At 44.8% G+C, this 25,806-nt stretch overlaps 1 protein-coding gene across 2 annotated transcripts; it reads right to left on the reverse strand.

Moving 5' to 3' along the window:
- Positions 1 to 25,292, reverse strand: doc2a.L (double C2 domain alpha homeolog L). Of its 2 annotated transcripts, none has more exons than XM_041576600.1 (11): positions 25,078 to 25,292; positions 22,423 to 22,680; positions 11,204 to 11,283; positions 10,251 to 10,325; positions 8,174 to 8,283; positions 7,481 to 7,607; positions 6,058 to 6,117; positions 3,868 to 4,025; positions 1,408 to 1,489; positions 760 to 856; positions 1 to 244 (listed from the first exon to the last, which is right to left on the reverse strand). In XM_041576600.1, the coding sequence occupies exons 2-11, from the start codon at positions 22,670 to 22,672 to the stop codon at positions 108 to 110; spliced, it is 1,176 nt and encodes a 391-aa protein (XP_041432534.1). In that variant the 5' UTR covers positions 22,673 to 22,680; positions 25,078 to 25,292; the 3' UTR covers positions 1 to 107. The 2 variants fall into 2 exon arrangements, with proteins under 2 accessions (XP_041432534.1, XP_018095570.1); XM_018240081.2 differs by having other exon boundaries at positions 25,071 to 25,289.
- Between the last annotated feature and the right edge of the window lie 514 nt (positions 25,293 to 25,806).

The following is a 25,806-nucleotide window of genomic DNA, read 5'->3' on the forward strand; positions in this document are numbered from 1 at the left end:
TTCTGGATATGTTTTTGGTGATGTGGGTGAGTGTGGGTCACCTCTGCCCCTTCCTGTTTCTTATTGGTTGTTCCTTAGCTCTTTTCTCCAATCCGTTGGAGGCTTGCTCAGTCGGCATAAGTGGATCCTGGAAGCTCATTGGTTAGCGTGTGCCAGTGTTCAGTTCTTTTATTGGGAGAAGAGAGACAGTCCGTCCAGTGCTTTAAACACTCGCCCTTGGAGCTCATCCCAAAGGTCACACCCCCTGTGGGGCAAGAGACAGGGAAGGGTGAGACGGTTAGTGATAATTCAGTGACACAGGCTGTAGAAATGCAATTTACTCTCATGATATATTCTACAAGTCCCTCCCCCAACGGCTCAGCTGGCAGCCACGGGCACAGGTGCCACTTTCTAGTCATGTTGGGTCAGTGCTCAGGTTCTGCCGACTCTGGAGATTAGACGTGTGATTGCACCGCTCTCTCTACAGGGCCAGGAACCTGTTATCCTGGATATTTAACACAAATGCACCTGGGGGCAGTCTATGTAAATGGGGGAGCCATGCCAAATCTGCACCTTCACATGGCTGCTGGGGTATCCTATTCAATTAATGTGATTGGTCCAGTCCATGGTGCCTTTAACTTTGGGGCCCTTGCAGAAATGTGTCCCTAATGTGTCATGCTATATATTTTAAGTCCCCGCTCAGTAACAGGGACCCCTACTATTGTCTGATTTGATCTGAACAGGTGAGTAAAGGCTAACCAAGCAAACCAAGAAATTCACCTATAAAGTCGTTGGATTTCCCAAGGTCGTAGTCCCACACCGTGACTTCCAGACTCCTCTTCTGCAGCTCCAGTTGGCTGATGTTATAGAAGAACTCCTAACCAATGACAAAGGCGCATTCTTTATTCCCGCCCCTGTAGCAATGACCGCCATATTGCCTTTATTCTCTGGGATACAGTAATATACAAAATATAATAATATACAAAATATCTCCCCACCCTATCACCAACACACTGCTGATTCCTTTGTTCTTCTCCATAACCCATATTTGTCAGATATTTCCCTAATGGACCCCTCCACTGCTTCCTTATTCTCTTATATGGATGCACTGAATCCTATCCTATCAATCCTATTTTGGATTTGGCCGAACCCCCGAATCCTTCACAAAAGATTCGGCCGAACCGAATCCGAACCCTAATTTGCATATGGAAGTTAGGGGTGGGAAGGGGAAAACATTTTTTTACTTCCTTGTTTTCTGACAAAAAGTCACACAATTTCCCTCCCCAGTCCCTAATTTGCATATGCAAATTAGGATTCGGTTCGGGCCAGGCAGAACGATTCGGCTGAATCCGAAACCTGCTTAAAAAGGCTGAATCCTTGCCAAATCCCGAACCGAATCCCGGATTTGGTGCATCCCTATTCTCTTACCTCATTAAACTCTGGGTTCAGAGTCTTCTTCTTGACTACTGTCTTGTGCTTTGATTTCTTCTCAACATCTGGCTTTAGATATCTGCAAAGCATAAGGTCAGCCATTAGATACATAGCCAGGCCTGGAACCAAACTTGACTTAAACACTGATGGTCAGCTGATACATCCACATCCCCGGATATCTTAATTTACAGTATAGGGTTTCCTAGGATGATTCTACAGTTTACCCATTACAAAAAGGACAGGGATGAGGGCTGTTGGCAGTTGCTCAGATACAACTATGACCCCTTGCTTTTCCACCCCACCCCTACAGGAAACCAATCTCTGGAGACCCCCATCAGCAGCTCTGCTGTTTGTTTATTTCTGTGCACATCTGCTTTCCTGTACTGCTTTCCCCAGGGATCCAGGATGGACTTCATGATATTGTCCCCTCTGCACGAGATACAAATAGGTCAGATCTCCCTGAGGGACAGAAGACTGCCGAGCAGACACGAAACACGTTGATTTATCTACATGTGTGCTTTCATGTTGCATGTAAGTGGCAAATGGCTTTTCAATGGCTACGATTACATTCATATAAACACAGACTGATGGGTCACAGTCTTTATAATAATGTGCTGCTGTTTCTATTCACATGTCTAATTTAATTTATCTTCTGTTTCAATCTTGCTCTACTGTTGTGATTATCTATCTCTACCATATCCATCTTGCCCTACTATCTTTATTTTGGATTACTGGCTACATCTTGTCTTACTGTCTCCATCTTGTCCTACTGTCTCCATCTTGTCCTACTGTCTCCCATCTTGTCCTTCTGTGTCTATCTTGCCCTACTGTTATTATCTAGCTATAACACCTTGATATTGGCCTACTGTATCCTTCTTGCCCTAGTTTCTTTATTTTGGCCTATTATCTTTACCTTGGCCTGCTATTTCTATCGTGGCCTACAATGACTCCATCTTGTCCTTCTGTTTCCATCTTGCCCTACTGTGATTTTTTTGTGCTACCACCGTCATCTTGACTTACTGTCTCCATCTTGTCCTTCTGTTTCCATCTTGCCCTATTGTTATTATCTAGCTCTACCACCTTCATCTTGGTCTACTTTCTCCATCTTGTCCTTCTGTTTCCATCTTGCCCTATTGTTATTATCTAGCTCTACCACCTTCATCTTGGTCTACTTTCTCCATCTTGTCCTTCTGCTTCCATCTTGCCCAACTGTGATTATATAGCTCTACCACCTTCATCTTGGTCTACTTTCTCCATCTTGTCCTTCTGTTTCCATATTGCCCTACTGTGATTATATAGCTCTACCACCTTTATCTTGGTCTATTTTTTTCCATCTTGTCCTTCTGTTTCCATATTGCCCTACTGTGATTATATAGCTCTACCACCTTTATCTTGGTGTACTTTCTCCATCTTGTCCTTCTGTTTCCATCTGGCCCTATTGTGATTATATAGCTGTATCACCTTCATCTTGGTCTACTTTCCCCATCTTGTCCTTCTGTTTCCATCTTGCCCTACTGTGATTATCTTGCACTACTACCTCTATCTTGGCCTACTGTCTTTATCTGGCCTACCGTATCCATCTTGCCCTGCTGTGATTATCTTGCACTACTACCTCTATCTTGGCCTACTGTCTTTATCTTGGCCTACCATATCCATCTTGCCCTACTCTCTCCATTACTTATATCCAGCTCCCTTTCTCATTTAACTATAAATCTGAGTGCCTAAAACCACATGAAACACAGTGCCATGTTGCACCGAGTGCCCCCCTGTGTGTGTGTAGTAAGTATTGTGATTCATATTGTTGATTTCCAGGAGGATAACATCTATATCAATCTATTACCCTGTGTTTCATATCACTTCTAAAGCCTTTCCAGCAAGTGACTATAAACAGCCCTGTACCACAAAAGAATGAATTAACACATCTCCTCCACATTTAGCACATTGTGTACATGTGATTAAGAGGAGGGGAGGGTGAGGTTGGTGATGCGGAACTTCTGACACTGAAGGGCAAGATAATAAACACCTAAAAGCATACTAAAAACCAGTGAAGTGTTATTTTGTTGCTATGACCCAAATAACACCTCTTGGAAAAGTGCTAACCAAAAGTACATCCCCAGATACCGGGAATCCAAGAGATTCGCTGGAGAAAAGTAATCAGTGATTGGTCAGTAGGATTCCCATTTATATTCCAGCCAATGGTTAGAGGGGTGGGATCCCTCTAGATTCTTTCATGTAGAACCCTAACATAATTGCTACTCAGAAGAAGGTTCCTACTGGAAATGCTGCACATTCCAATGCACTGATGGCCTACTCACTCCAGCCTTGTCATTGTGTGTGTGGCTATAGTAATGACCTATTTGTCACTCTGTGTGCCACTCCCATCCCATGTACCAGCCAGGCACCAAATGACTAGCAGGGGAACAGCTCCAGGACCCTAAATATCTCCATATCACTCACGTTTTCACGTAAGGGTCTGAGAATCCATTTACATCCATTGCAGCAAGATGAGCACAGCGCATTATTCCCACCACTAGTCCTCCACGCTCAGTGTTGTATGTGAGTGCAAGAAAGATGCGACCCCTCTCCTCCAGCTCCCACTCCTGGCACCGCTCCAACTAGGGACAAAGAGCATTAGTTAATACAGGATGCTGGGAGTAAAGACGACGAATTTGGATTAAAATAGGATGCTGAGAGTGCAGAGAAGAATTGGGTTTAGTATAGGATACTGGGAGTGCAGAGAAGAATTTTGATTAATACAGGATGCTGGGAGTACAGAGAAGAATTGGGATTAAAATAGGATGCTGGGAGTGCAGAGGAGAATTGGGATTAGTACATGATGCTGGGAGTTCAGAAATGAACTGGGATAAATACAGGATGCTGGGAGTGCAGAGAAGATTTGGGATTAGTACATGATGTTGGGGGTGCAGAGAGGAACTGTGATCAGCACAGAATGCTGGGAGTGCAGATAGGCTTTGGGATTAGTATAGGATGCTGGGAGTGCAGAGAAAAATTGGGATTAGTGCAGGATACTGGGAGTGCAAAGAAGAATTGGGATTAGTATAGGATGTAAGGAATGCAGAGAAGAATTGGGATCAGTACAGAATACTGGGAGTGCAGAGAAGAATTGGGATCAGTACAGGATACTGGGAGTGCAGAGAAGAATTGGGATTAGTACAGGATGCTGGGAGTGCAGAGAAGAAATCAAATAGGATGCTGGGAGTGCAGAGAAGAATTATGATCAGCATAGGATGCTGGGAGTGAAAAGAGGAGTTGGGATCAGTATAGGATGCTGGGAGTGCAGATAAGAATTGGGATTATTATAGGATGCTGGGAGTGAAGAGAGGAGTTTGGATCAGTATAGGATGCTGGGAGTGCAGAGAAGAATTGGGATTATTATAGAATGCTGGGAGTGTAAAATAAAGACATTTTGAGTTGTGCCTGTTGCAAGGAAATGGCAATAGCCGGGAGCAGGTTGAATGAATTCAATTTCTCCATAATCCCCCCTATCCCTGCCCCCTCTCCCAGTCTCTCATTGCAGCCCCCGCAGGAGGTAAGCAAGCGCAGGGAATAAAAATAGGAAAATCCAGAGAAATGTCACATCACAGGGACTGGGGGGAGGTGGGACTGTACCATGTAGGTGCCACAAATGAAGGGGAAAGCGAGACAGAGAGAAAGAGGCTAATGAGCCGAGGAGGAAAGAGCAGGCGATACAGTCAGCCAGTGGCAGCTCATGAGACAAAGCAGAGCTCATTAGGGTATTATTAGATATTAGATTATAGAGAGATGACAGTTATGGGCCCTGCCTCTGGGGCCACATAGTCAGAAGATTAAAAAAGTTGGAAATGTATATGGATAAATATTAAGAAGAAGAGAGCGATGAGATCTAGTAATATCAATGAATGTGTATGTAAATATATCATGTAGTCTTGTTCTGCTTTAAGAAAATTATATTTTTTCTCTAAAATGTACAATATTTTCTTATGTGACCGCCCATGCTGTGCGCCAGAACATGTCAGTAAAATGTAGTTAAATGTACTTAACATGACAGTTGGGTTAATTTGCACTAGAGCCCCCTCCCTTTACTACAGAGGAAGCAGGCTCCGCGGCTGCAGGGGGCCCAGGAGGTATAGGGGGCCCCATGAGTCCCTAAATAATGAGCAATTTCAATATATATTGGTAAAACAGGACAATCTCTGGATATGTTTGAGTTCTAAAATGAATTTTCTCTGGGGCCCGGTAATACCTAGTTCCACCACTAGAGCGCTGTACTCCCTATGGCTGTTCTCTTTCCTATTGTCAGGCAGGTGTTAGTGGCCTGAATATGATAAACTGGTAAATTAATTCTTCTACATGCTTCCCCTGATCCACAGAGACAAATGGAATGGGAGATCATTAAATTGTATTTGAGGCGCACACCATGGCAGACCATAGGAGAGAAGAAAGCATCTCAAGAGAACGAAGCACAGTCCTGGAGCCATGTACCTTGCAAAGTGGAGGGTGCGGGTTTAGCCGATTCTATTCACTTACTCACTTACTCAAGGGCAGGTTTTAGTGGGGTTCAGGAAAATGGGCCTTGGTTTCACCCCAAAAGGACTAACCTATCAAACAGACAAAAATGTAACTATGATCCCTAAGGATCCTTCTCACCTCTTTTAGATAACAGGATATACCACGGAGAGCTGCTGTCATGGAGGAGGGTGAGGCCAGCTGAGAGACATCATATCAGCAGAGACAGAGGGAGACATTGAAAGAAGATTAGACATTTGTGAGTGGGTATGGAAAAACTAAATAGCAGGTAATTGCTGTTGCCTTTAGTTATTTATAGTTTTCTGTACAGGTTAGTTCTAATCCCTAACTATCTTCCTGAACTGTCCCTCCTCTCAGTGCTGATCCCCACTTCATTTAGGAATTGTCCATTCAGTTAGTTCTTATCTCTACCTGTCTGCCTGGACTGTCCCTCCTGTTAGTTCTAGTCCCTAACTACCTGTCAGAACTGTCCCTCCTGTTAGTGCTGATCCCTAACTACCATCCTGAACTGTCCCTTCTGTTAGTTCTAATTTTCTAACTACCTGCTGGAACTGTCCCTCCTATTAGTGCTGATCCCCACTTCCTGCTGGAACTGTCCTTCCTGTTAGTTCCAACCTCTAACTGCCTGCTGGAACTTTCCCTCCCCTGAGTACTTCTAACCTATAATTGCCTGACAGGCTAGTTAGTTAGTTAGTGCTAATCCATTGCTCTTTGCCAGTTCTGACCCTGCTGTTAGAGTTGATCTCTAACTGCCTGCCGGAACTGTCCCTCCTATTAGTGGTGATCCCTAACTCCCTTGCGGAACTGTCCCTCCTATTAGTGCTGATCCCTAACTCCCTGCCGGAACTGTCCCTCCTATTAGTGGTGATCCCTAACTCCCTCGCGGAACTGTCCCTCCTATTAGTGCTGATCCCTAACTCCCTGCCGGAACTGTCCCTCCTATTAGTGCTGATCCCTAACTGCCTGCCGGAACTGTCCCTCCTATTAGTGCTGATCCCTAACTCCCTGCCGGAACTGTCCCTCCTATTAGTGCTGATCCCTAACTGCCTGCCGGAACTGTCCCTCCTATTAGTGCTGATCCCTAACTCCCTGCCGGAACTGTCCCTCCTATTAGTGCTGATCCCTAACTCCCTGCCGGAACTGTCCCTCCTATTAGTGCTGATCCCTAACTCCCTGCCGGAACTGTCCCTCCTATTAGTGCTGATCCCTAACTCCCTGCCGGAACTGTCCCTCCTATTAGTGCTGATCCTTAACTCCCTGACGGAACTGTCTCTCCTATTAGTGCTGATCCTTAACTCCCTGACGGAACTGTCTCTCCTATTAGTGCTGATCCCTAACTGCCTGCTGGAAATGTCCCTCCTGTTAGTGCTGATCTCCCCCTGGAGAAGCTCTCACCTTTCTCAGTGCTGATCCACAACTTCTGCATTAAATCCCCCGCCCCCCCATCCCAATCCTTTGAGTAATTCTGATGTATCTGTATATATCAAATAATCCCTGCATTATTATGTGAATATCAGTGGTATTTGATGGTGCAGATACTCACAGGGATTTGCCTTTCCAGACACAGATTAAAGTGTTTCCTCTCTCCTGGCTTTAACCGTCTCAGTGGAACCCGTGTCTCTCCGATGAACTCATTGTGGCTCAGTTTATCCTCGTCGCACACAGAGATCCTGTAAGGGGAACAACAATCAGAGAGGTTTTCACCCACATGGCCAGACAATATGGTCACTACAGTGTAGCCAGGGATTTAGCTGGATCATATCTGGGATACAGATTGGCAGGGCTCATCCATTAACTGGTCCCTTTCTCTGGGGTCAATCCCTTCTGGCCAGATATTATTATATTTAACATCACTTATCCCTTTAGCTCCTACTGTATTTAATCATATCCTGCATCCTACAGATGTCAGAAGCTGGGCAAGATGGTATTAGTAGGATAACATGAATGATATGGAGACAGTCGTTTAAAAGTGACTCAGTAGGTCAAGATTGTGTCAGTAGGTCAAACTGGTGATACCAAGGCAAGACGGAGTTGCAGTAGGGCTAAAGGTAATATTTGGCTAAATCCTCACGTCTCCAATAACCAGTGGAGAGCCATGGGTCCAAACTTTGACCTACTACCACTATAGAAGCTCATGTCTTTTGCTCTGACTGTGACATATTTGGGGCTCAGCCAATCACCTTTAGGATCTTTACAGTGAAAAGTTAACAATTGGTGGATCTAGGGGTTCACACACCTGAGAATCTTCTTTCCCATGTCCTCTTGGGTAATCCCACAATATGTCAGACTCTCGTTCCATGTGGGGTTCAGGCTGTTCCTCACCGTTCGAGTCTTTAGCTTGTTGGCCTGGAAGGAAGAGAGTCTAGAATGATCTTGGGATGGGACCGACAAATGACAAATGAATCCTCTCACTGAGTGTCTCATGGAAACTCTCAGCAAAGGCATAAAGGGATTCTGTCATTATGTAGTTTTTCTTTCTAAATTACACTGCAAATAATTCACTCTACAATATAAAATTTCATCCCTGAACCAGCAAGTGTATTTAGTTGTAATATTGGTGTGTAGGTGCATCTCAGGTCATTTTGCCTGGTCATGTGATTTCAGAAAGAGCCAGCACTTTAGGATGGAAATGCTTTCTGGCAGGCTGTTGTTTCTCCTACTCAATGTAACTGAATGTGTCTCAGTGGGACCTGGATTTTACTATTGAGTGTTGTTCTTAGATCTACCAGGCAGCTGTTATCTTGTGTTAGGGAGCTGCTATCTGGTTACCTTTCCATTGTTTTGTTGTTAGGCTGCTGGGGTGGGGGGTGATATCACTCCAACTTGCAGTACAGCAGTAAAGAGAGACTGAAGTCTATCAGAGCACAAATCATATGACTGGGGGCAGCTGGGAAACTGACAATATGTCTAGCCCCATGTCAGATTTCAAAATGAAATAATAAAAAATATGTTTGTGCTTTTGAGAAACAGATTTCAGTGCAGAATTCTGCTGGAGCAGCTCTATTAACTGATGTGATTTGAAAAAGACATGTTTTCCCATGACAGTATCCCTTTAAGCAAAAGCACTCCTGGGGCAAGTCATGGAGCAGGCCACCCAATGGGATCAACTATTGAGTCTGTGGGTCGTTCTTCTGGTACAGGTCTGATGAGGCTGTAGGATAGGACTCTGCCAGTCATAATTAGTAAATCTTTAGCTGGCTAATTACCCGTGGCACATGTTCTGGGTCCCAATCATAATTTTCCTAATAATTGTCCTACATACAAGGAGTATCACAGGCACCTCACCCTGCTGACAACATAGATGAAGGGGAAACTATTTTAGGTGTATTTGTGTGTGGGTGCAACTCTGTAGATAGTTCAAGATGACTTTGTATCATCACCCCAAAAAAGGGATGCTGGGTGCCTTCATTCATGTCAACTGTAGGATTGGATATAAAAGGCCAGAGATGCAAAGGTGCTGAGACTAACACACATCATTTTAATTCAAAGATGAATATCCCTGACACTAGGCCGTGCCCAGAAATAGTACAGGCATCTTATAAAAAGGAATCTGACAACTGATCTGAGGGTGAACTGTCCCCCAAAAATCCAGTAAATGAAGGTAATAAGTCCTTCTTGTAGACACAGTCTGACAGCTCCCATCAACATCTCCCATTATTTGCTGCCACTTTATTTTCCACTAGGCAGATATGAAATCTAATGAGTGGAGGATGAAAAGAAAGGGGAGCTGGTGGGTGTCGCTTGCTGCAGAGACTGCAGAGTCAGACATGGGAAGAGCACCAGGTAATTAGAGAGAAAGAGACAGACAGCAGGTTGTGGGGTATAACAGGGACTACTATATGGGGACTGATACATTGCTGTAGTGGGAGAGGAGGAACAAGCCCCCAGTGCAATAAAGGAGAACACGATTGAGGCATAAGGAGCGGTAATTAAAGCAGAGGAACAATAAACGACATTAACACTGGTTCACAGAACTCGTCTGGCTCAGAGATAACAAGGCACAGATAATGGGAACAGGTGGGGGGCTTGTCCTGGATACCCCAGAACAATAGGTGCAGGGCTTATACCCTGTATGAATAGCAACACGTTCTGGTTGGCAATTAGTAATGACATTTGCACTGTGAGCAATGAGTCCACACTCTATAAACTGGGCTCTGATTGGCTACAGCTCCGTTTAAGCTCAGGTAACTGTTGCACAGCAGTCTAGTGCAACCGGTGTGTGTGTTAGTGCTCCATAGTGGGTGCTGCTCAGTGTGTGCCCATTAGAGAAGGGTGGCAGAGAGCTTATATATATACATATAGGCCATTATCACCTTGCAAGCTCCAGGGAGCAGATGAATCTTCACATACGGATCTGCCAAACCATTGAAATCCATCGGCTTGAGGCCCTGAGAAAGAGAGAGAGGGAGAGAGAGAGAGAGAGAGAGAGAAAGGGAGAGAAAGAGAGGGAGAGAAAGAGAGGGAGAAAAAGGGAGGGAGAGAGATAGGGAGAGAAAGAGAAGGCGAGAGAGGGAGAGAAAGGGAGATAAAGAGAGAGGGGGAGAGAGAGATAGGGAGAGAAAGAGAGGGCGAGAGAGGGAGATAGGGAGAGGAAGAGAAAGAGAGGGAGAGATAGAGGGGGAGAGAAGGGGAGAGAGAAAGAGGGAGAGAAAGAAAGAGAGAGGGAGAGAAAGGAAGAGAGAGAGAGGGAGATAGAAAGAGATTTAATAGACGCTTCTCTCCATTTAGTCATCCTCATTCTCCACATTGGGCTGAATCCAGGTATAGTGAGACCCCCCCCCCCCGGGTGCAGAACAAAGTGAGTGTAAGTTCAGCCTGGCTGCAGTGGGTTAAACAATGGGGTTAATTGTGAGCCAGGAAGGAATAAGATAAACCCCCGGGCGGCTGCTCAGTCTCAGTGTGTGACTCCGGCACATTATTCCTCCTCTCTGGCATTGGCCCCCAGCCTCAGTTCTGTGCCACTAACAAGATTAGGGGATATTGTATATGAGAGGGGAGATTTATGGGCAATACCTGCCGTGGGATTATGTTGTGAGAGCTGCAGATCTATCAGGGATTATAGGGATGAGAGGGATTCCACTTATTCCTGGCCAAGTGCAGAATGTGCCCCCAAGGGCTGTTTGATCAGTGCCAATGGGAGGCTCTTTAGTTCCAGCAGAACCCTCCATCTTGCTCTTACAGTATAGGGACCCCTCCTGTGCTGATGGCGAGACCTCCTTTCCCCCAGGAGAGTTAGTCACAAATAGGGGGTACAAAGATCACCTACCTTGGCTCTCAGGATGCAGCACTGCAGGACACATTGTTCTGGCTCGTACAACAAATCAAATTCCAGAGTTCCCAGCGCCGCTGAAACACAAAAACCCTTTTTAGGACCCAAATTATCTCTTTCATATTTTATTTGACCCCCACCAGGACACACAGCCCCGCTCTCTAGAGTGATGTTGCAGAACTACACACTCACACCTGAGAGGTAGATTTATCCAGTTTATTCACACTCCCGGGTGATTTCTGATCAGTCACATGTCTCTAGCCCTGTTATGTGTTGCAGGGAGGGAGTTTAAAGCCCATTGGCTCATACAGCCCCCTATTAGTATCTATAGGTTCTATGAAGAGAGAAGCAGTATGGCAGCATGTGTGAATAGTAATACTGTAAATACAAATGAGCCTATGTACATATGTTGTACTGCATGTTTAGAGCAAGATAAAGGGAAAGTAAACATTACATGTGCGTATGGTATTTGTATGGGCAAAATATGCTGCTTTTTTTCTGTATCTCCCTCAGGCTGATTATCTGATGTCAGAGCTATTGGCACGTCAGGGTCACAGTCACATTACACTTCTCTTGCCTCCCCTCACTATTTCCCCTGCACTTTCTGTGTCTCCGACACCCCCGGGGGTCCCACCTCTGTAGCCTCATTATGTGACACATTCTGACATCTTCAGGCCCCCGAGGAAATGTGAACTAAACAAATGCCTTCTCATTGCCCTTATCAGGCACAGGCCTTGTCTTACTATACACTGTCATTATTATTATTATTATTAAATACAGCTCAGTATTATGGGACTGACACAGTTATACCAAGTGCCAATCACTAGTGAGACAATTATACCAGCAGCACCCCAAATGGTCATCATTAAAGCAGACATTTTGTGTAAAAAATAAGAATGTACCAGTGCATTATACTCATTTAGATATAGAAGAATTGTGCTTAAAAAAGTAGTGTTTCAGGCTGATTTATTGAATATTTCTGCAAAAACCCTAATAATCCCTCCCTTCTCTTCCACTTGCTGCTCCCTGAATTCCCAGGCTGTGCACTCAGCTCACTGCACTGTAGGACAGGAACCAATCAGCAGCTAGCAGGACCTGATAGGGAACTGAAGCCTGTCTGTGCTTGTGTGACTGCAGGGCTGTGATTGGCTGTCCCCCTCCTACTGTGCTTCTGGCAGGGACACGCCCACCCCTCATGTGAAACACAGACAGGGACCAGAGAACATCTATAGGGAGCTCCAATAAAGGGGCTACACAATTAGGGTTTTTCATTGATCCTATATGTCTCCTTTAAAGACACGGTCATATCAACAGCACCCCTAGTGGCCATCGGTATAGACACAGTTATGTCAACTGCACCCCAAATGGTCTTCATTGTAAACACAGGTTTGCCAACAACACCCCAAGTGGCTGAATTATTTATATTAACAGCACCCATCAGTAGAAATATAGTGATAGCAATAGCACCCCAAATGGTCATCATTTGAGTCGTAGTTATATCTACAGCACCCGTGTGGCCATTCAGGATTTCTCAAACTGAAGGCCTATTACATTTACCTGTGTATAAATCAATATTCTGGGGGAAGTTCAAGCAGCACCGCGGCTCTTTCCCTCCAGGGAATTGTCACAATTAGTTTCCAGTAACTTCTCCCCTTTAATATTGACTTCATGTGACACAGAAGCATTTCCCACATGAAAGGGAAACCACACCACTAAATGTAGTTACTACTTACTTCATTCCTCTTAATGATCTAAACAACTGGCACACAGGTCTCAGCAACTCCTCTGTGCCCTCCCACTGCCCAATTCTACTGAACCAATGAGGTCAGGTCACATGTAGGGTCTATACTGACATAGTATTTTATATAAACTACAACTGACAATCTTTAGCTCTTTAGCTACACTCATCTCAGCCACCCCCTACTGTCCTGACAACTAACAACAAGCTTTGTAAGCTGGCAACAACAATTATCTCACTACTACTATCTCTCTACTATTATCCCCATTGTTACTATAGGCACCATTTCTCCCTACTATACCTGCTATCCCACAGTCACACTCCCTTCCCAGAGACTATTATCCACTGTTACTATAGACACCATCTCTCCCTACTATACCTGCTATCCCACAGTCACACTCCCTTCCCAGAGACTATTATCCCACTGTTACTATAGGCACCATCTCTCCCTACTATACCTGCTATCCCACAGTCACACTCCCTTCCCAGAGACTATTATCCACTGTTACTATAGGACCATCTCTCCCTACTATACCTGCTATCCCACAGTCACACTCCCTTCCCAGAGACTATATCCACTGTTACTATAGACACCATCTCTCCCTACTATACCTGCTATCCCACAGTCACACTCCCTTCCCAGAGACTATTATCCACTGTTACTATAGACACCATCTCTCCCTACTATACCTGCTATCCCACAGTCACACTCCCTTCCCAGAGACTATTATCCACTGTTACTATAGCACCATCTCTCCCTACTATACCTGCTATCCCACAGTCACACTCCCTTCCCAGAGACTATTATCCACTGTTACTATAGCACCATCTCTCCCTACTATACCTGCTATCCCACAGTCACACTCCCTTCCCAGAGACTATTATCCACTGTTACTATAGACACCATCTCTCCCTACTATACCTGCTATCCCACAGTCACACTCCCTTCCCAGAGACTATTATCCACTGTTACTATAGCACCATCTCTCCCTACTATACCTGCTATCCCACAGTCACACTCCCTTCCCAGAGACTATTATCCACTGTTACTATAGACACCATCTCTCCCTACTATACCTGCTATCCCACAGTCACACTCCCTTCCCAGAGACTATTATCCACTGTTACTATAGACACCATCTCTCCCTACTATAACCTGCTATCCACAGTCACACTCCCTTCCCAGAGACTATTATCCACTGTTACTATAGGCACCATCTCTCCCTACTATACCTGCTATCCCACAGTCACACTCCCTTCCCAGAGACTATTATCCACTGTTACTATAGCACACCTCCACTATACCTGCTATCCCACAGTCACACTCCCTTCCCAGAGACTATTATCCACTGTTACTATAGACCATCTCTCCCTACTATACCTGCTATCCACAGTCACACTCCTTCCCAGAGACTATTATCCACTGTACTATAGCACCATCTCTCCTACTATACCTGTATCCCACAGTCACTCCCTCCAGAGACTATTATCCACTTTACATAGCACCATCTCTCCTACTATACCTGCTATCCACAGTCACACTCCCTTCCAGAGACTATTATCCACTGTTACTATAGCCCATCTCTCCCTACTATACTGCATCCACAGTCACCTCCTCCAGAGACTATTATCCACTGTTACTATAGCACCATCTCTCCCTACTATACCTGCTATCCACAGTCACACTCCCTTCCAGAGACTATTATCCACTGTTACTATAGCACCATTCTCCCTACTATACCTGCTATCCCACAGTCACACTCCCTTCCAGAGACTATTATCCACTGTTACTATAGGCACATCTCTCCTACTATACCTGCTATCCCCAGTCACACTCCCTTCCCAGAACTATTATCCACTGTACTAAGACACATCTCTCCTACTAACTGCTATCACAGTCACACTCTTCCCAGAGACTATATCCACTGTTACTATAGCACATCTCTCCCTACTATACCTGCTATCCACAGTCACACTCCTTCCAGAGACTATTATCCACTGTTACTATAGCACCATCTCTCCCTACTATACCTGCTATCCCACAGTCACACTCCCTTCCCAAGACTATTATCCACTGTTACTATAGACACCATCTCTCCTACTATACGCTATCCCACAGTCACACTCCCTCCCAGAACTATTATCACTGTTACTATAGGCACATCTCTCCCTACTATACCTGCTATCCACAGTCACACTCCCTTCCAGAGACTATTATCCACTGTTACTATAGCACATCTCTCCCTACTATACCTGCTATCCCACAGTCACACTCCCTTCCCAGAGACTATTATCCACTGTTACTATAGACACCATCTCTCCCTACTATACCTGCTATCCCACAGTCACACTCCCTTCCCAGAGACTATTATCCACTGTTACTATAGGCACCATCTCTCCCTACTATACCTGCTATCCCACAGTCACACTCCCTTCCCAGAGACTATTATCCCACTGTTACTATAGACACCATCTCTCCCTACTATACCTGCTATCCCACAGTCACACTCCCTTCCCAGAGACTATTATCCACTGTTACTATAGACACCATCTCTCCCTACTATACCTGCTATCTCACAGTCACACTCCCTTCCCAGAGACTATTATCCACTGTTACTATAGGCTCCATCTCTCCCTACTATACCTGCTATCCCACAGTCACACTCACTTCCCAGAGACTATTATCCACTGTTACTATAGGCTCCATCTCTCCCTACTATACCTGCTATCCCACAGTCACACTCCCTTCCAGAGACTATTATCCACTGTTACTATAGACACCATCTCTCCCTACTATACCTGCTATCCCACAGTCACACTCCCTTCCCAGAGACTATTATCCACTGTTACTATAGGCACCATCTCTCCCTACTATACCTGCTATCCCACAGTCACACTCACTTCCCAGAGACTATTATCCACTGTTACTATAGGCTCCATCTCTCCCTACTATACCTGCTATCCCACAGTCACACTCCCTTCCCAGAGACTATTATCCACTGTTACTATAGACACCATCTCTCCCTACTATACCTGCTATCCACAGTCACACTCCCTTCCCAGAGACTATTATCCACTGTTACTATAGGCACCATCTCTCCCTACTATACCTGCTATCCCACAGTCACACTCCCTTCCCAGAGACTATTATCCCACTGTTACTATAGACACCATCTCTCCCTACTATACCTGCTATCCCACAGTCACACTCCCTTCCCAGAGACTATTATCCACTGTTACTATAGACACCATCTCTCCCTACTATACCTGCTATCTCACAGTCACACTCCCTTCCCAGAGACTATTATCCACTGTTACTATAGGCTCCATCTCTCCCTACTATACCTGCTATCCCACAGTCACACTCACTTCCCAGAGACTATTATCCACTGTTACTATAGGCTCCATCTCTCCCTACTATACCTGCTATCCCACAGTCACACTCCCTTCCCAGAGACTATTATCCACTGTTACTATAGACACCATCTCTCCCTACTATACCTGCTATCCCACAGTCACACTCCCTTCCCAGAGACTATTATCCACTGTTACTATAGGCACCATCTCTCCCTACTATACCTGCTATCCCACAGTCACACTCACTTCCCAGAGACTATTATCCACTGTTACTATAGGCTCCATCTCTCCCTACTATACCTGCTATCCCACAGTCACACTCCCTTCCCAGAGACTATTATCCCACTGTTACTATAGACACCATCTCTCCCTACTATACCTGCTATCCCACAGTCACACTCCCTTCCCAGAGACTATTATCCACTGTTACTATAGACACCATCTCTCCCTACTATACCTGCTATCCCACAGTCACACTCCCTTCCCAGAGACTATTATCCACTGTTACTATAGACACCATCTCTCCCTACTATACCTGCTATCCCACAGTCACACTCCCTTCCCAGAGACTATTATCCACTGTTACTATAGGCACCATCTCTCCCTACTATACCTGCTATCCCACAGTTACACAGTCACACTATATTATCCCACTGCTACTGTAAATGCTGCTTTAATGTTTGTTTTTGGTGCATTAATCATTCTTCTCGCTGTCTTCTCCCCCACACTTATATATGGCACCCGGGCCAGTGACCCCTGTCTTTTCCCCGTCGGGCGTCTCTACAATGGAAGGAGGAGAGACAGACTTTCGGGAAGTCAGGGTATGTTGCAGTTGTGCTTTTGTTCCCGTCTCGTTCCCGTTTATTCAGACTCTATTCATCTTGCTGGGCTCTTGGTCTGAGTGACAGGGAGGGGGAGCTCCACACATATAATTACATGACTCTGCTTGCGGCTGGATTACAATACATGTCCCCTAAATGAGAAATCATGTAACCTATGTATTCATGTATATACTCCTCTGTTTATTGTCCTTGAATAATCTGGCTTTTTCTTTGCCTAAGCCATACCCTGTACATAAATAATACATTCCCTTTGTTCTTTCTGTACATACTCAGATACATACACTGTCACATTCTTACATACTGCCATGTCTTTGTCTATTGGAAATCAACAGTAAACTCCACTTGTATTGATGTATTGTATGAGTGACTCATGCAGTTGTTCTCTGATAGACAACATCAGTGGCCTTGGTCGGAGACATACAGCATGAGCCAGTTGGATGCAAGTTTGCATTCACAAAACAGATTTATTCATATATTTATCAATTACAACTTGATTCATTTGGATACATATAATATTGCTCATTTCACAGCCATAAAGAGATTTTCCTGAATTATAAATAGTGTTTGCTTTGCCTTTGAGACACATTCTTACATATTTATATTTCCATACCGACGCCCTGAGATATATTTTTATGACGTGGTGCATTTTAATTATGCGCCATCAATAAATATTCTCCCGTATATATTTCTGCTTTGGATCCTTGGCCACACAGGGGGGGGGAGGCTAAATGAATTATTCTGAGTGGTGTGTTATAAGCTAAACTCCCTTATCTCCTATTCCTGGAAGCACAAAGGGGCTGCCGCTCGCCGTATCCAATCAGAGATAGTTAATTACTGCTTTTCATTTGAAGATAAGGGCAACACTCTCTCTGCCAGGGATCAGTCTCTCCCCAGTGACTGCCTGACAGTTTCACACAAGCCCAGGGCCCTGGGGATAAAGCCTAGTGGCATCTCCAACTCCCCAGAGAATCCCAGAAACCCCTCAGTCCCAATCTGCTGTTGTTTATTGTGATTGGCCCTTGAGTGGGAGAGCCAGGGGGTGTCTGTACCTTCCTGTGCCCTTTCCATAGTTGCTAATATCATTGGCCCACAGAGGAGCCATTTGGGTCAATATGGAGTCCAGAAGAACTGCAGACTCATTATGAGGACATATAACTTGAATTAATCATTTACAATGACATCAATGACATAGACGCTGGTGCAGTTACTCATACCAACCAATTAGATGTCACTTCTAGTAGCCAAAACAAAATGACATACTGTAGGTTACTACTGGGTAACTGGTTTTATTTTGCAGCTATAATGAGCCAATAAGGAGAGGCTGCACCCCGCCATTGATAACTGCTTTGGAGTGCGGATACTCATTGGAAAACATATATATATATATATATATATATATCGCATATGTTATGTCACATGAATGCCAAAGCTAATAAAAACAAAGTTTAAACTATAAACAAATATACAGGTAGGTAAAAGCTTGACCTTCAGTCTTATGCCTTTATACAGTATAGTCAAAAAATAAACAGTCATTTTAATATCCTTATTTACAGTAGGGGGTACATTATCCCTTATAATACATGAGTGATACTCAGAGTTCCCTGTATAACTCAGCCTGCAGCCTTGTGTCTTTATATGGTCACAGAACAACCCCTCAGTGACTTCTAATATCCTTATCATTTACAGTAGGGGGTACATTATCCCTTATAATACATGAGTGATACTCAGAGTTCCCTGTATAACTCAGCCTGCAGCCTTGTGTCTTTATATGGTCACAGAACAACCCCCAGTGACTTCTAATATCCTTATCATTTACAGTAGGGGTACATTATCCCTTATAATACATGAGTGATACTCAGAGTTCCCTGTATAACTCAGCCTGCAGCCTTGTGCCTTTATATGGTCACAGAACCCCTCAGTGATTTCTAATATCCTTATCATTTACAGTAGGGGTACATTATCCCTTATAATACATGAGTGATACTCAGAGTTCCCTGTATAACTCAGCCTGCAGCCTTCTGCCTTTATATGGTCACAGAACAACCCCTCAGTGACTTCTAATATCCTTATCATTTACAGTAGGGGGTACATTATCCCTTATAATACATGAGTGATACTCAGAGTTCCCTGTATAACTCAGCCTGCAGCCTTGTGCCTTTATATGGTCACAGAACAACCCCTCAGTGACTTCTAATATCCTTATCATTTACAGTAGGGGGTACATTATCCCTTATAATACATGAGTGATACTCAGAGTTCCCTGTATAACTCAGCCTGCAGCCTTGTGCCTTTATATGGTCACAGAACAACCCCTCAGTGACTTCTAATATCCTTATCATTTACAGTAGGGGGTACATTATCCCTTATAATACATGAGTGATACTCAGAGTTCCCTGTATAACTCAGCCTGCAGCCTTGTGTCTTTATATGGTCACAGAACAACCCCTCAGTGACTTCTAATATCCTTATCATTTGATGTAGGGGGTACTTAGAACCCCCTGGTAAGCAGTGAGAAGTGGTAGAGGCTGTGGATTTAAGACAAGCAGTTTAGCAGAATGAGTTACTATAATGTTACTGTTGCACCACCATAATGTATGAGTGTAGGAGGGCAGGGCACAAGCCCACAATGAACAAGCAATAACATACTCAGCAGACATCTCCCAGGGAATCCAATACAGGCAGACAAATTGGCCAGACAAGCAGAAGGTGTCAGCAGGGTGAGAGCTCTCATATTATCATAGTCAGATCCTCGTAACAGGGGCCCCATGGGACTGAAGAATGAATACAATGTATTTAATGCTGTGGAATGTTTCCCATCTCACGTTTCCCCAGCGCAGCCAGTGTTCCTGTGTATAGTAATTTGCTCTCATTCCATTACCTGGGATCTATCAGACAGTTCATACACGTACAGCATTAGACGGATCTCTCTTACCCTCCCGCTGTGCCTGTTTGTGCCCTGCTCTATATCCGCTCACTCTCATTTGGCACCTCCTTATTTTTCTGTTTGTTTTTTATACAGACATCATTATTTTGACTCATTTTATTTCCCTTCTGTTCCTCTCCTCCCCCCTCATTATTAAGCCTGGCAGCTCGTGTGCATTCAGCAGCCCCTTCCCTCTCAGTGTTTAGGCACAGCAGGGACCTCGCCAGCATCAATATTGTGGGCACTTTACAGGGTCTTTGTGTAAAAGTCACATCTCATGAGCATCACCTCCACTGAGAGTCACTTCCACTGAGTGTCACATTTACAGACTGTCACATACAGACAGCCCCATTCAGGAAGCCCAGTGACAGTCACATTTAGACAATATTAGATTCTGATGAGAGTGACATGCAGTGAAATCAAATTTGGAGAGTCCAGTAAGAACCAAATTGAGAGAAGTCAAATACAGTGAGAATTAAATGATGAGTGACATAGTTAGGGTCAAAGTAGGGTAAATTTTAGAGAGTTCAGTGATGGTCCATATCTAGTGACCTTCACTGAATATTGAGATGTATTTAGACAGTGTCAAGTGAGAGACAACGAATCAGTCAGAAGTCGAGTTAAATTGGCTGCCTAATAGCCGAGGGGGATTGGATCATTTGTTGGTTGACCAAACCTATATATGATCTGGCTGATTAGTCAATACGTTGGACATATATGTTGCTTGGGAAACAGGAGGGGTACAGTACATTGGAAAACTAGGTCAGGGCTAAGAGGACTTTCTCAGGGAAGAGGACTTTGCTGTATGATCCTCCCAGCAGCATCAAAGCGACTCCCATTGACACCATCACTTTATATGTGTAGCCACTCTGTGCCTGGTTTGGAATTGGGTTAATATTATTTGGGGGGCAGTGTTACTAAGCCTGAGGAGTATTAAAAGAATTAGTGAATGAGGCTGGGGTTGCATGTGCTATTGGGCATGCAAGAGGAGGTTTTTGGCAGAAGTTGAGGGAGCTTTTGGCCCCTGGGTGAAGTGATATAGGGAACATTCCGGGGTTAGGAGTATTTATTGACTTGATGGATCTATGATATTGTTTGGACATCTCTGATGTAGGGAGCATGCTGGGGTTAGGAGTATTTATTGACTTGATGGATCTATGATATCTTTTGGACATCTCTGATGTAGGGAACAGGCTGGTGTTAGGAGTATTTATTGACTTGATGGATCTTTTATATCTTTTGGACATCTCTGATGTAGGGAGCATGCTGGGGTTAGGTGTATTTATTGACTTGATGGATCTATGATATCGTTTGGACATCTCTGATGTAGGGAGCATGCTGGGGTTAGGAAATCTTGGGCATCTCAGAAACAGGTGGTCACAAAGGATCTAAGAGATTATTCAGAGGGGACAGGTTGCTCTAGTTTGACGATCTATAGCCAGGGCATACGCAGAGCCTTTGAGTGATGTGGTGTTCAAAAATGGCCAATAATCATCTTGCGCCAAGTGGTGTTTCTGCTCTAAGTAATGTCAGAATACTGAGCTGGTTTCTGATCTTTTACTTAGGGCTGTGCTGTGGTCATGCTCAAATAAAGATTAATGGCTTAATTAATGGTTAGAATTTGGTGCATCCAGGAGGTACCCTGAGACTGCATAGAAAACCCAATTCTGCATTGCAGGGAAGAGATGAATAATACTACCCAGCCATACTATTTATTTGTTTGCTCTGACAGTTCATTGTGCAGAACAAGCTTCGCTCTCTTGCTCAGGTCACACAGCAGTGATCAATAGTGAGTAACTGTGAGTAATACTCATACAGATAAACAGGCAAATGTGTTTCATAATATATATCTTCTACTAATTGTCCTCCCATTGTAAGAAGTCTCACTGCCAGGGGAAGTCACGCACGGAAACTCGTCACTCCCTGCACAACTCCACAATTACAAACAATATGTCTGATTAGGAGACACATCCCCAGAGCCCGAGAGAGAGGAGGAGAGACAGTGAGGGGAAATGAGAGAATATGGGGGAGGGCAAAGATAAAACATGCTGGAGAAGCTTCAAGGAAAGATGGTCAAACAGAAATATGGAAGAAACCTACATACACTGAATTGAGAGATTGAATATTAGGACGGGAGATATCATTGACCAGCATGAGCCTAAATCTGTTCTCCAAGTCCTGGTGCCCCTTACTGTATGGCCCGTGTCCAGCAGAGTTCCATTGTGGATGGGCAGATGGTGCTCTATGTTCTGTGACAGCCCCAGGCTGTGAATAATTGCTGTGTGCTTACTATTCCACGTGCATCTAACCATACATGCTCCATCTGAGACATACAGCTACACACAAAGGTACCTACTGCTATCATCAGAGTCATAGTTGTCCACATCTGCAGAGTCATCTGTTGTTTGTGCACCACCAGGTGGTATAACCAGAGGTGAGAGGTTGTGGGGGTTCCCAGTGGGGGACGGTGTGCGTTCTGGCCAAGGTGTATATCTGGGAAAGTAATCTGAGATCTGTTGGATGGGTCTGATGGGTCCTGGGCACACGTTGATGGCCATGTGCTCCTGGATGCTGATAGGAAGCTTGTCTCCTCGACGGACCGTCATCAGTAATCCTAAGCAGAGGGGCAGATAATGATGGTAAGCAGTTGGGCAGATAATGATGTATCAGGTGCAGATAAAAAGTGGACAACAGCCTAAATGTTCAGATACAAATCACTGTTCCTGAAGTCACCCCCAAGAGAAGTACATTGGAAAAGGAGGCAGTGCATAGTCAGGCAAAGCAAATATAATGTGGAAACCAGTAAATGAGCGCAGGAGGGCTGGACAGAATGTGCCATTAGAACAAGATGGGGGATTTAGCTGTGGTCTCCCAGGGCAGCAACAGGTATAAGGGGGAAAGAAGGCAATAGAATTCAATGTAACATTGGGCAGGGGGCCAGTCTAATAATGTGGTACTACGGTGAGGGAATAAGGGGTAAAACAGTTATCAACAGGCCAACTAGAGATATGAGCAAGAAGAAACAATCATAGAGCTTGGGGTAACATGAGAATTAGCGAAGGAGGAAACAATGGCAGAAAGAGAGAGAATTAGGGAAGGGGTAGGAGGAAACAATGAGAGGGGGGTAACAAGAGAATTAGGGATATGATAGGAGGAAACAATGATGATAGGTAAAAAGAGACTTAGGAAAGGGGAAAGAGGAAACAATGACACAGAGAGAGGGGTATAAAGAGAATTAGGGATGGGGTAAGAGGGAAGAATGACACAGAGAGAGGGGTATAAAGAGAATTAGGGATGGGGTAGGAGGGAAGAATGACACAGAAAGAGGGGTATAAAGAGAATTAGGGATGGGGTAGGAGGGAAGAATGACACAGAGAGAGGGGTAACAAGAGAATTAGAGATGGGTTAAAAGGGTAGAATGACACAGAGAGAGGGGTATAAAGAGAATTAGGGATGGGTTAAAAGGGTAGAATGACCCAGAGAGAGGGGTATAAAGAGAATTAGGGATGGGGTAGAAGGAAAGAATGACACAGAGAGAGGGGTAGCAAGAGAATTAGGGATGGGTTAAAACGGTAGAATGACCCAGAGAGAGGGGGGTATAAAGAGAATTAGGGATGGGGTAGGAGGGAAGAATGACCCAGAGAGAGGGGTATAAAGAGAATTAGGGATGGGGTAGGAGGGAAGAATGACCCAGAGAGAGGGGTATAAAGAGAATTAGGGATGGGGTAGGAGGGAAGAATGACCCAGAGAGAGGGGTATAAAGAGAATTAGGGATGGGGTAGGAGGGAAGAATGACCCAGAGAGAGGGGTATAAAGAGAATTAGGGATGGGGTAGGAGGGAAGAATGACACAGAGAGAGGGGTATAAAGAGAATTAGGGATGGGGTAAGAGGGATGAATGACACAGAGAGAGGGGTATAAAGAGAATTAGGGATGGGGTAGGAGGGAAGAATGGCACAGAGAGAGGGGTATAAAGAGAATTAGAGATGGGGTAGGAGGGAAGAATGACACAGAGAGAGGGGTATAAAGAGAATTAGGGATGGGGTAAGAGGGATGAATGACACAGAGAGAGGGGTATAAAGAGAATTAGGGATGGGGTAAGAGGGATGAATGACACAGAGAGAGGGGTATAAAGAGAATTAGGGATGGGGTAGGAGGGAAGAATGACACAGAGAGAGGGGTATAAAGAGAATTAGGGATGGGGTAAGAGGGATGAATGACACAGAGAGAGGGGTATAAAGAGAATTAGGGATGGGGTAGAAGGAAAGAATGACACAGAGAGAGGGGTAACAAGAGAATTAGAGATGGGGTAGGAGGTAAGAATGACACAGAGAGAGGGGTAACAGGATATTAAGGAGCAGGGGCAGAAGGCAGGAACATAATTTGGCAGGGAATAGTGGGAACAGCTGAATGAAATTGGAGAGAAGTACCTCTCACATAGAAGGTAGAGAATGGGGTTGACAGATTAACAAAAGGAAGAGGTTATGGGGCTGAAGTTACAGGAGAGAGGGCAGCAGGTGCCCAGGGACACAGATAGTAAAAAGCTCAAAGTATCAGTTTCATGCAAATCACTGCCCCCTGCCCTACATAGTGGCCAACTAGAATCCTGAGCTTCTCTCTCACATTGTGTTATCCCATGCGGGTGCCACAGAGCAGGGCATCACAAAAGCTTATTCCTTAACCATTTCTCTTGCCAGGAGACCCCCATCAGAAGTCCAGCAGCCCCAGTGCCGCACTCTTCACCCCTTCTTGCCCAGCACTACAGGTCGGTGCCACATCCATGCGGCGGGAGCATTAGTCTGTGAACTTGCAGGAAAACTGCATCATGCAGCATCACTTGCGCAGCCTTGCACCATTACACTTTGGGGTCTTGTCTCTGGCACTGTTTGCTGAGGGTCATTTAACATTTGCTCTTTCTGACAGTTGCATTTCCCCAAACCATTCCTATAACCCCTTGCTGGCTGTTTCACCTTCCCATTGGTCAGTTAACCCCTTCAGGTCTTACCTCTCACCTCGGGGAGTCCGAGGCCAGCAGGACTATGTCGGGCAGTGCCAGAGAGGCAGAGAGAAGGGGAAGGAACAGGTGTGAGGAGGAGGAGGAGGAGGAGGGAGAGAGACAGAGGAAGAGATGCAGGGATGATGGTCTGTGCTGCGCTCGCTCTCTCTGTGTCTCACAGCAGGGGAAGGAGAGGGGGGAGAGGCAGAGGAGGAGACAAAGGAGCAAATGAATAGAGGATGGGAGAAAGAAAGAGTGTAGCCAGAGGTAAAGGGGACTCGCTATTCCTCTGCCACTTCGGTAGATGGAGCTCCTCGGCTCTTCTCCTGGCGCTGACACAGTTAACACAGCCTCTATGCTCTCTACTTTATCTGAATTCTCAAATATGGCACTGGCTGAGCCTGTCCCTTATACTGTCATATGAACCCCAATATTATATAAAAACCTGGCACTGGCTGAGCCTGTCCCTTATACTGTCATATGAACCCCAATATTATATAAAAACCTGGCACTAGCTGAGCCTGTCCCTGATACTGTCATATGAACCCCAATATTATATACAAACCTGACACTTGCTGAGCCTGTCCCTGATACTGTCATATGAACCCCAATATTATATACAAACCTGACACTTGCTGAGCCTGTCTCTGATACTGTCATATGAACCCCAATATTATATAAAAACCTGTCACTGGCTGAGCCTGTCCCTTATACTGTCATATGAACCCCAATATTATATAATAAC

Source organism: Xenopus laevis, chromosome 9_10L (assembly GCF_017654675.1).
Source record: "Xenopus laevis strain J_2021 chromosome 9_10L, Xenopus_laevis_v10.1, whole genome shotgun sequence".
In the NCBI taxonomy this organism is placed as follows: Eukaryota; Metazoa; Chordata; class Amphibia; order Anura; family Pipidae; genus Xenopus; species Xenopus laevis.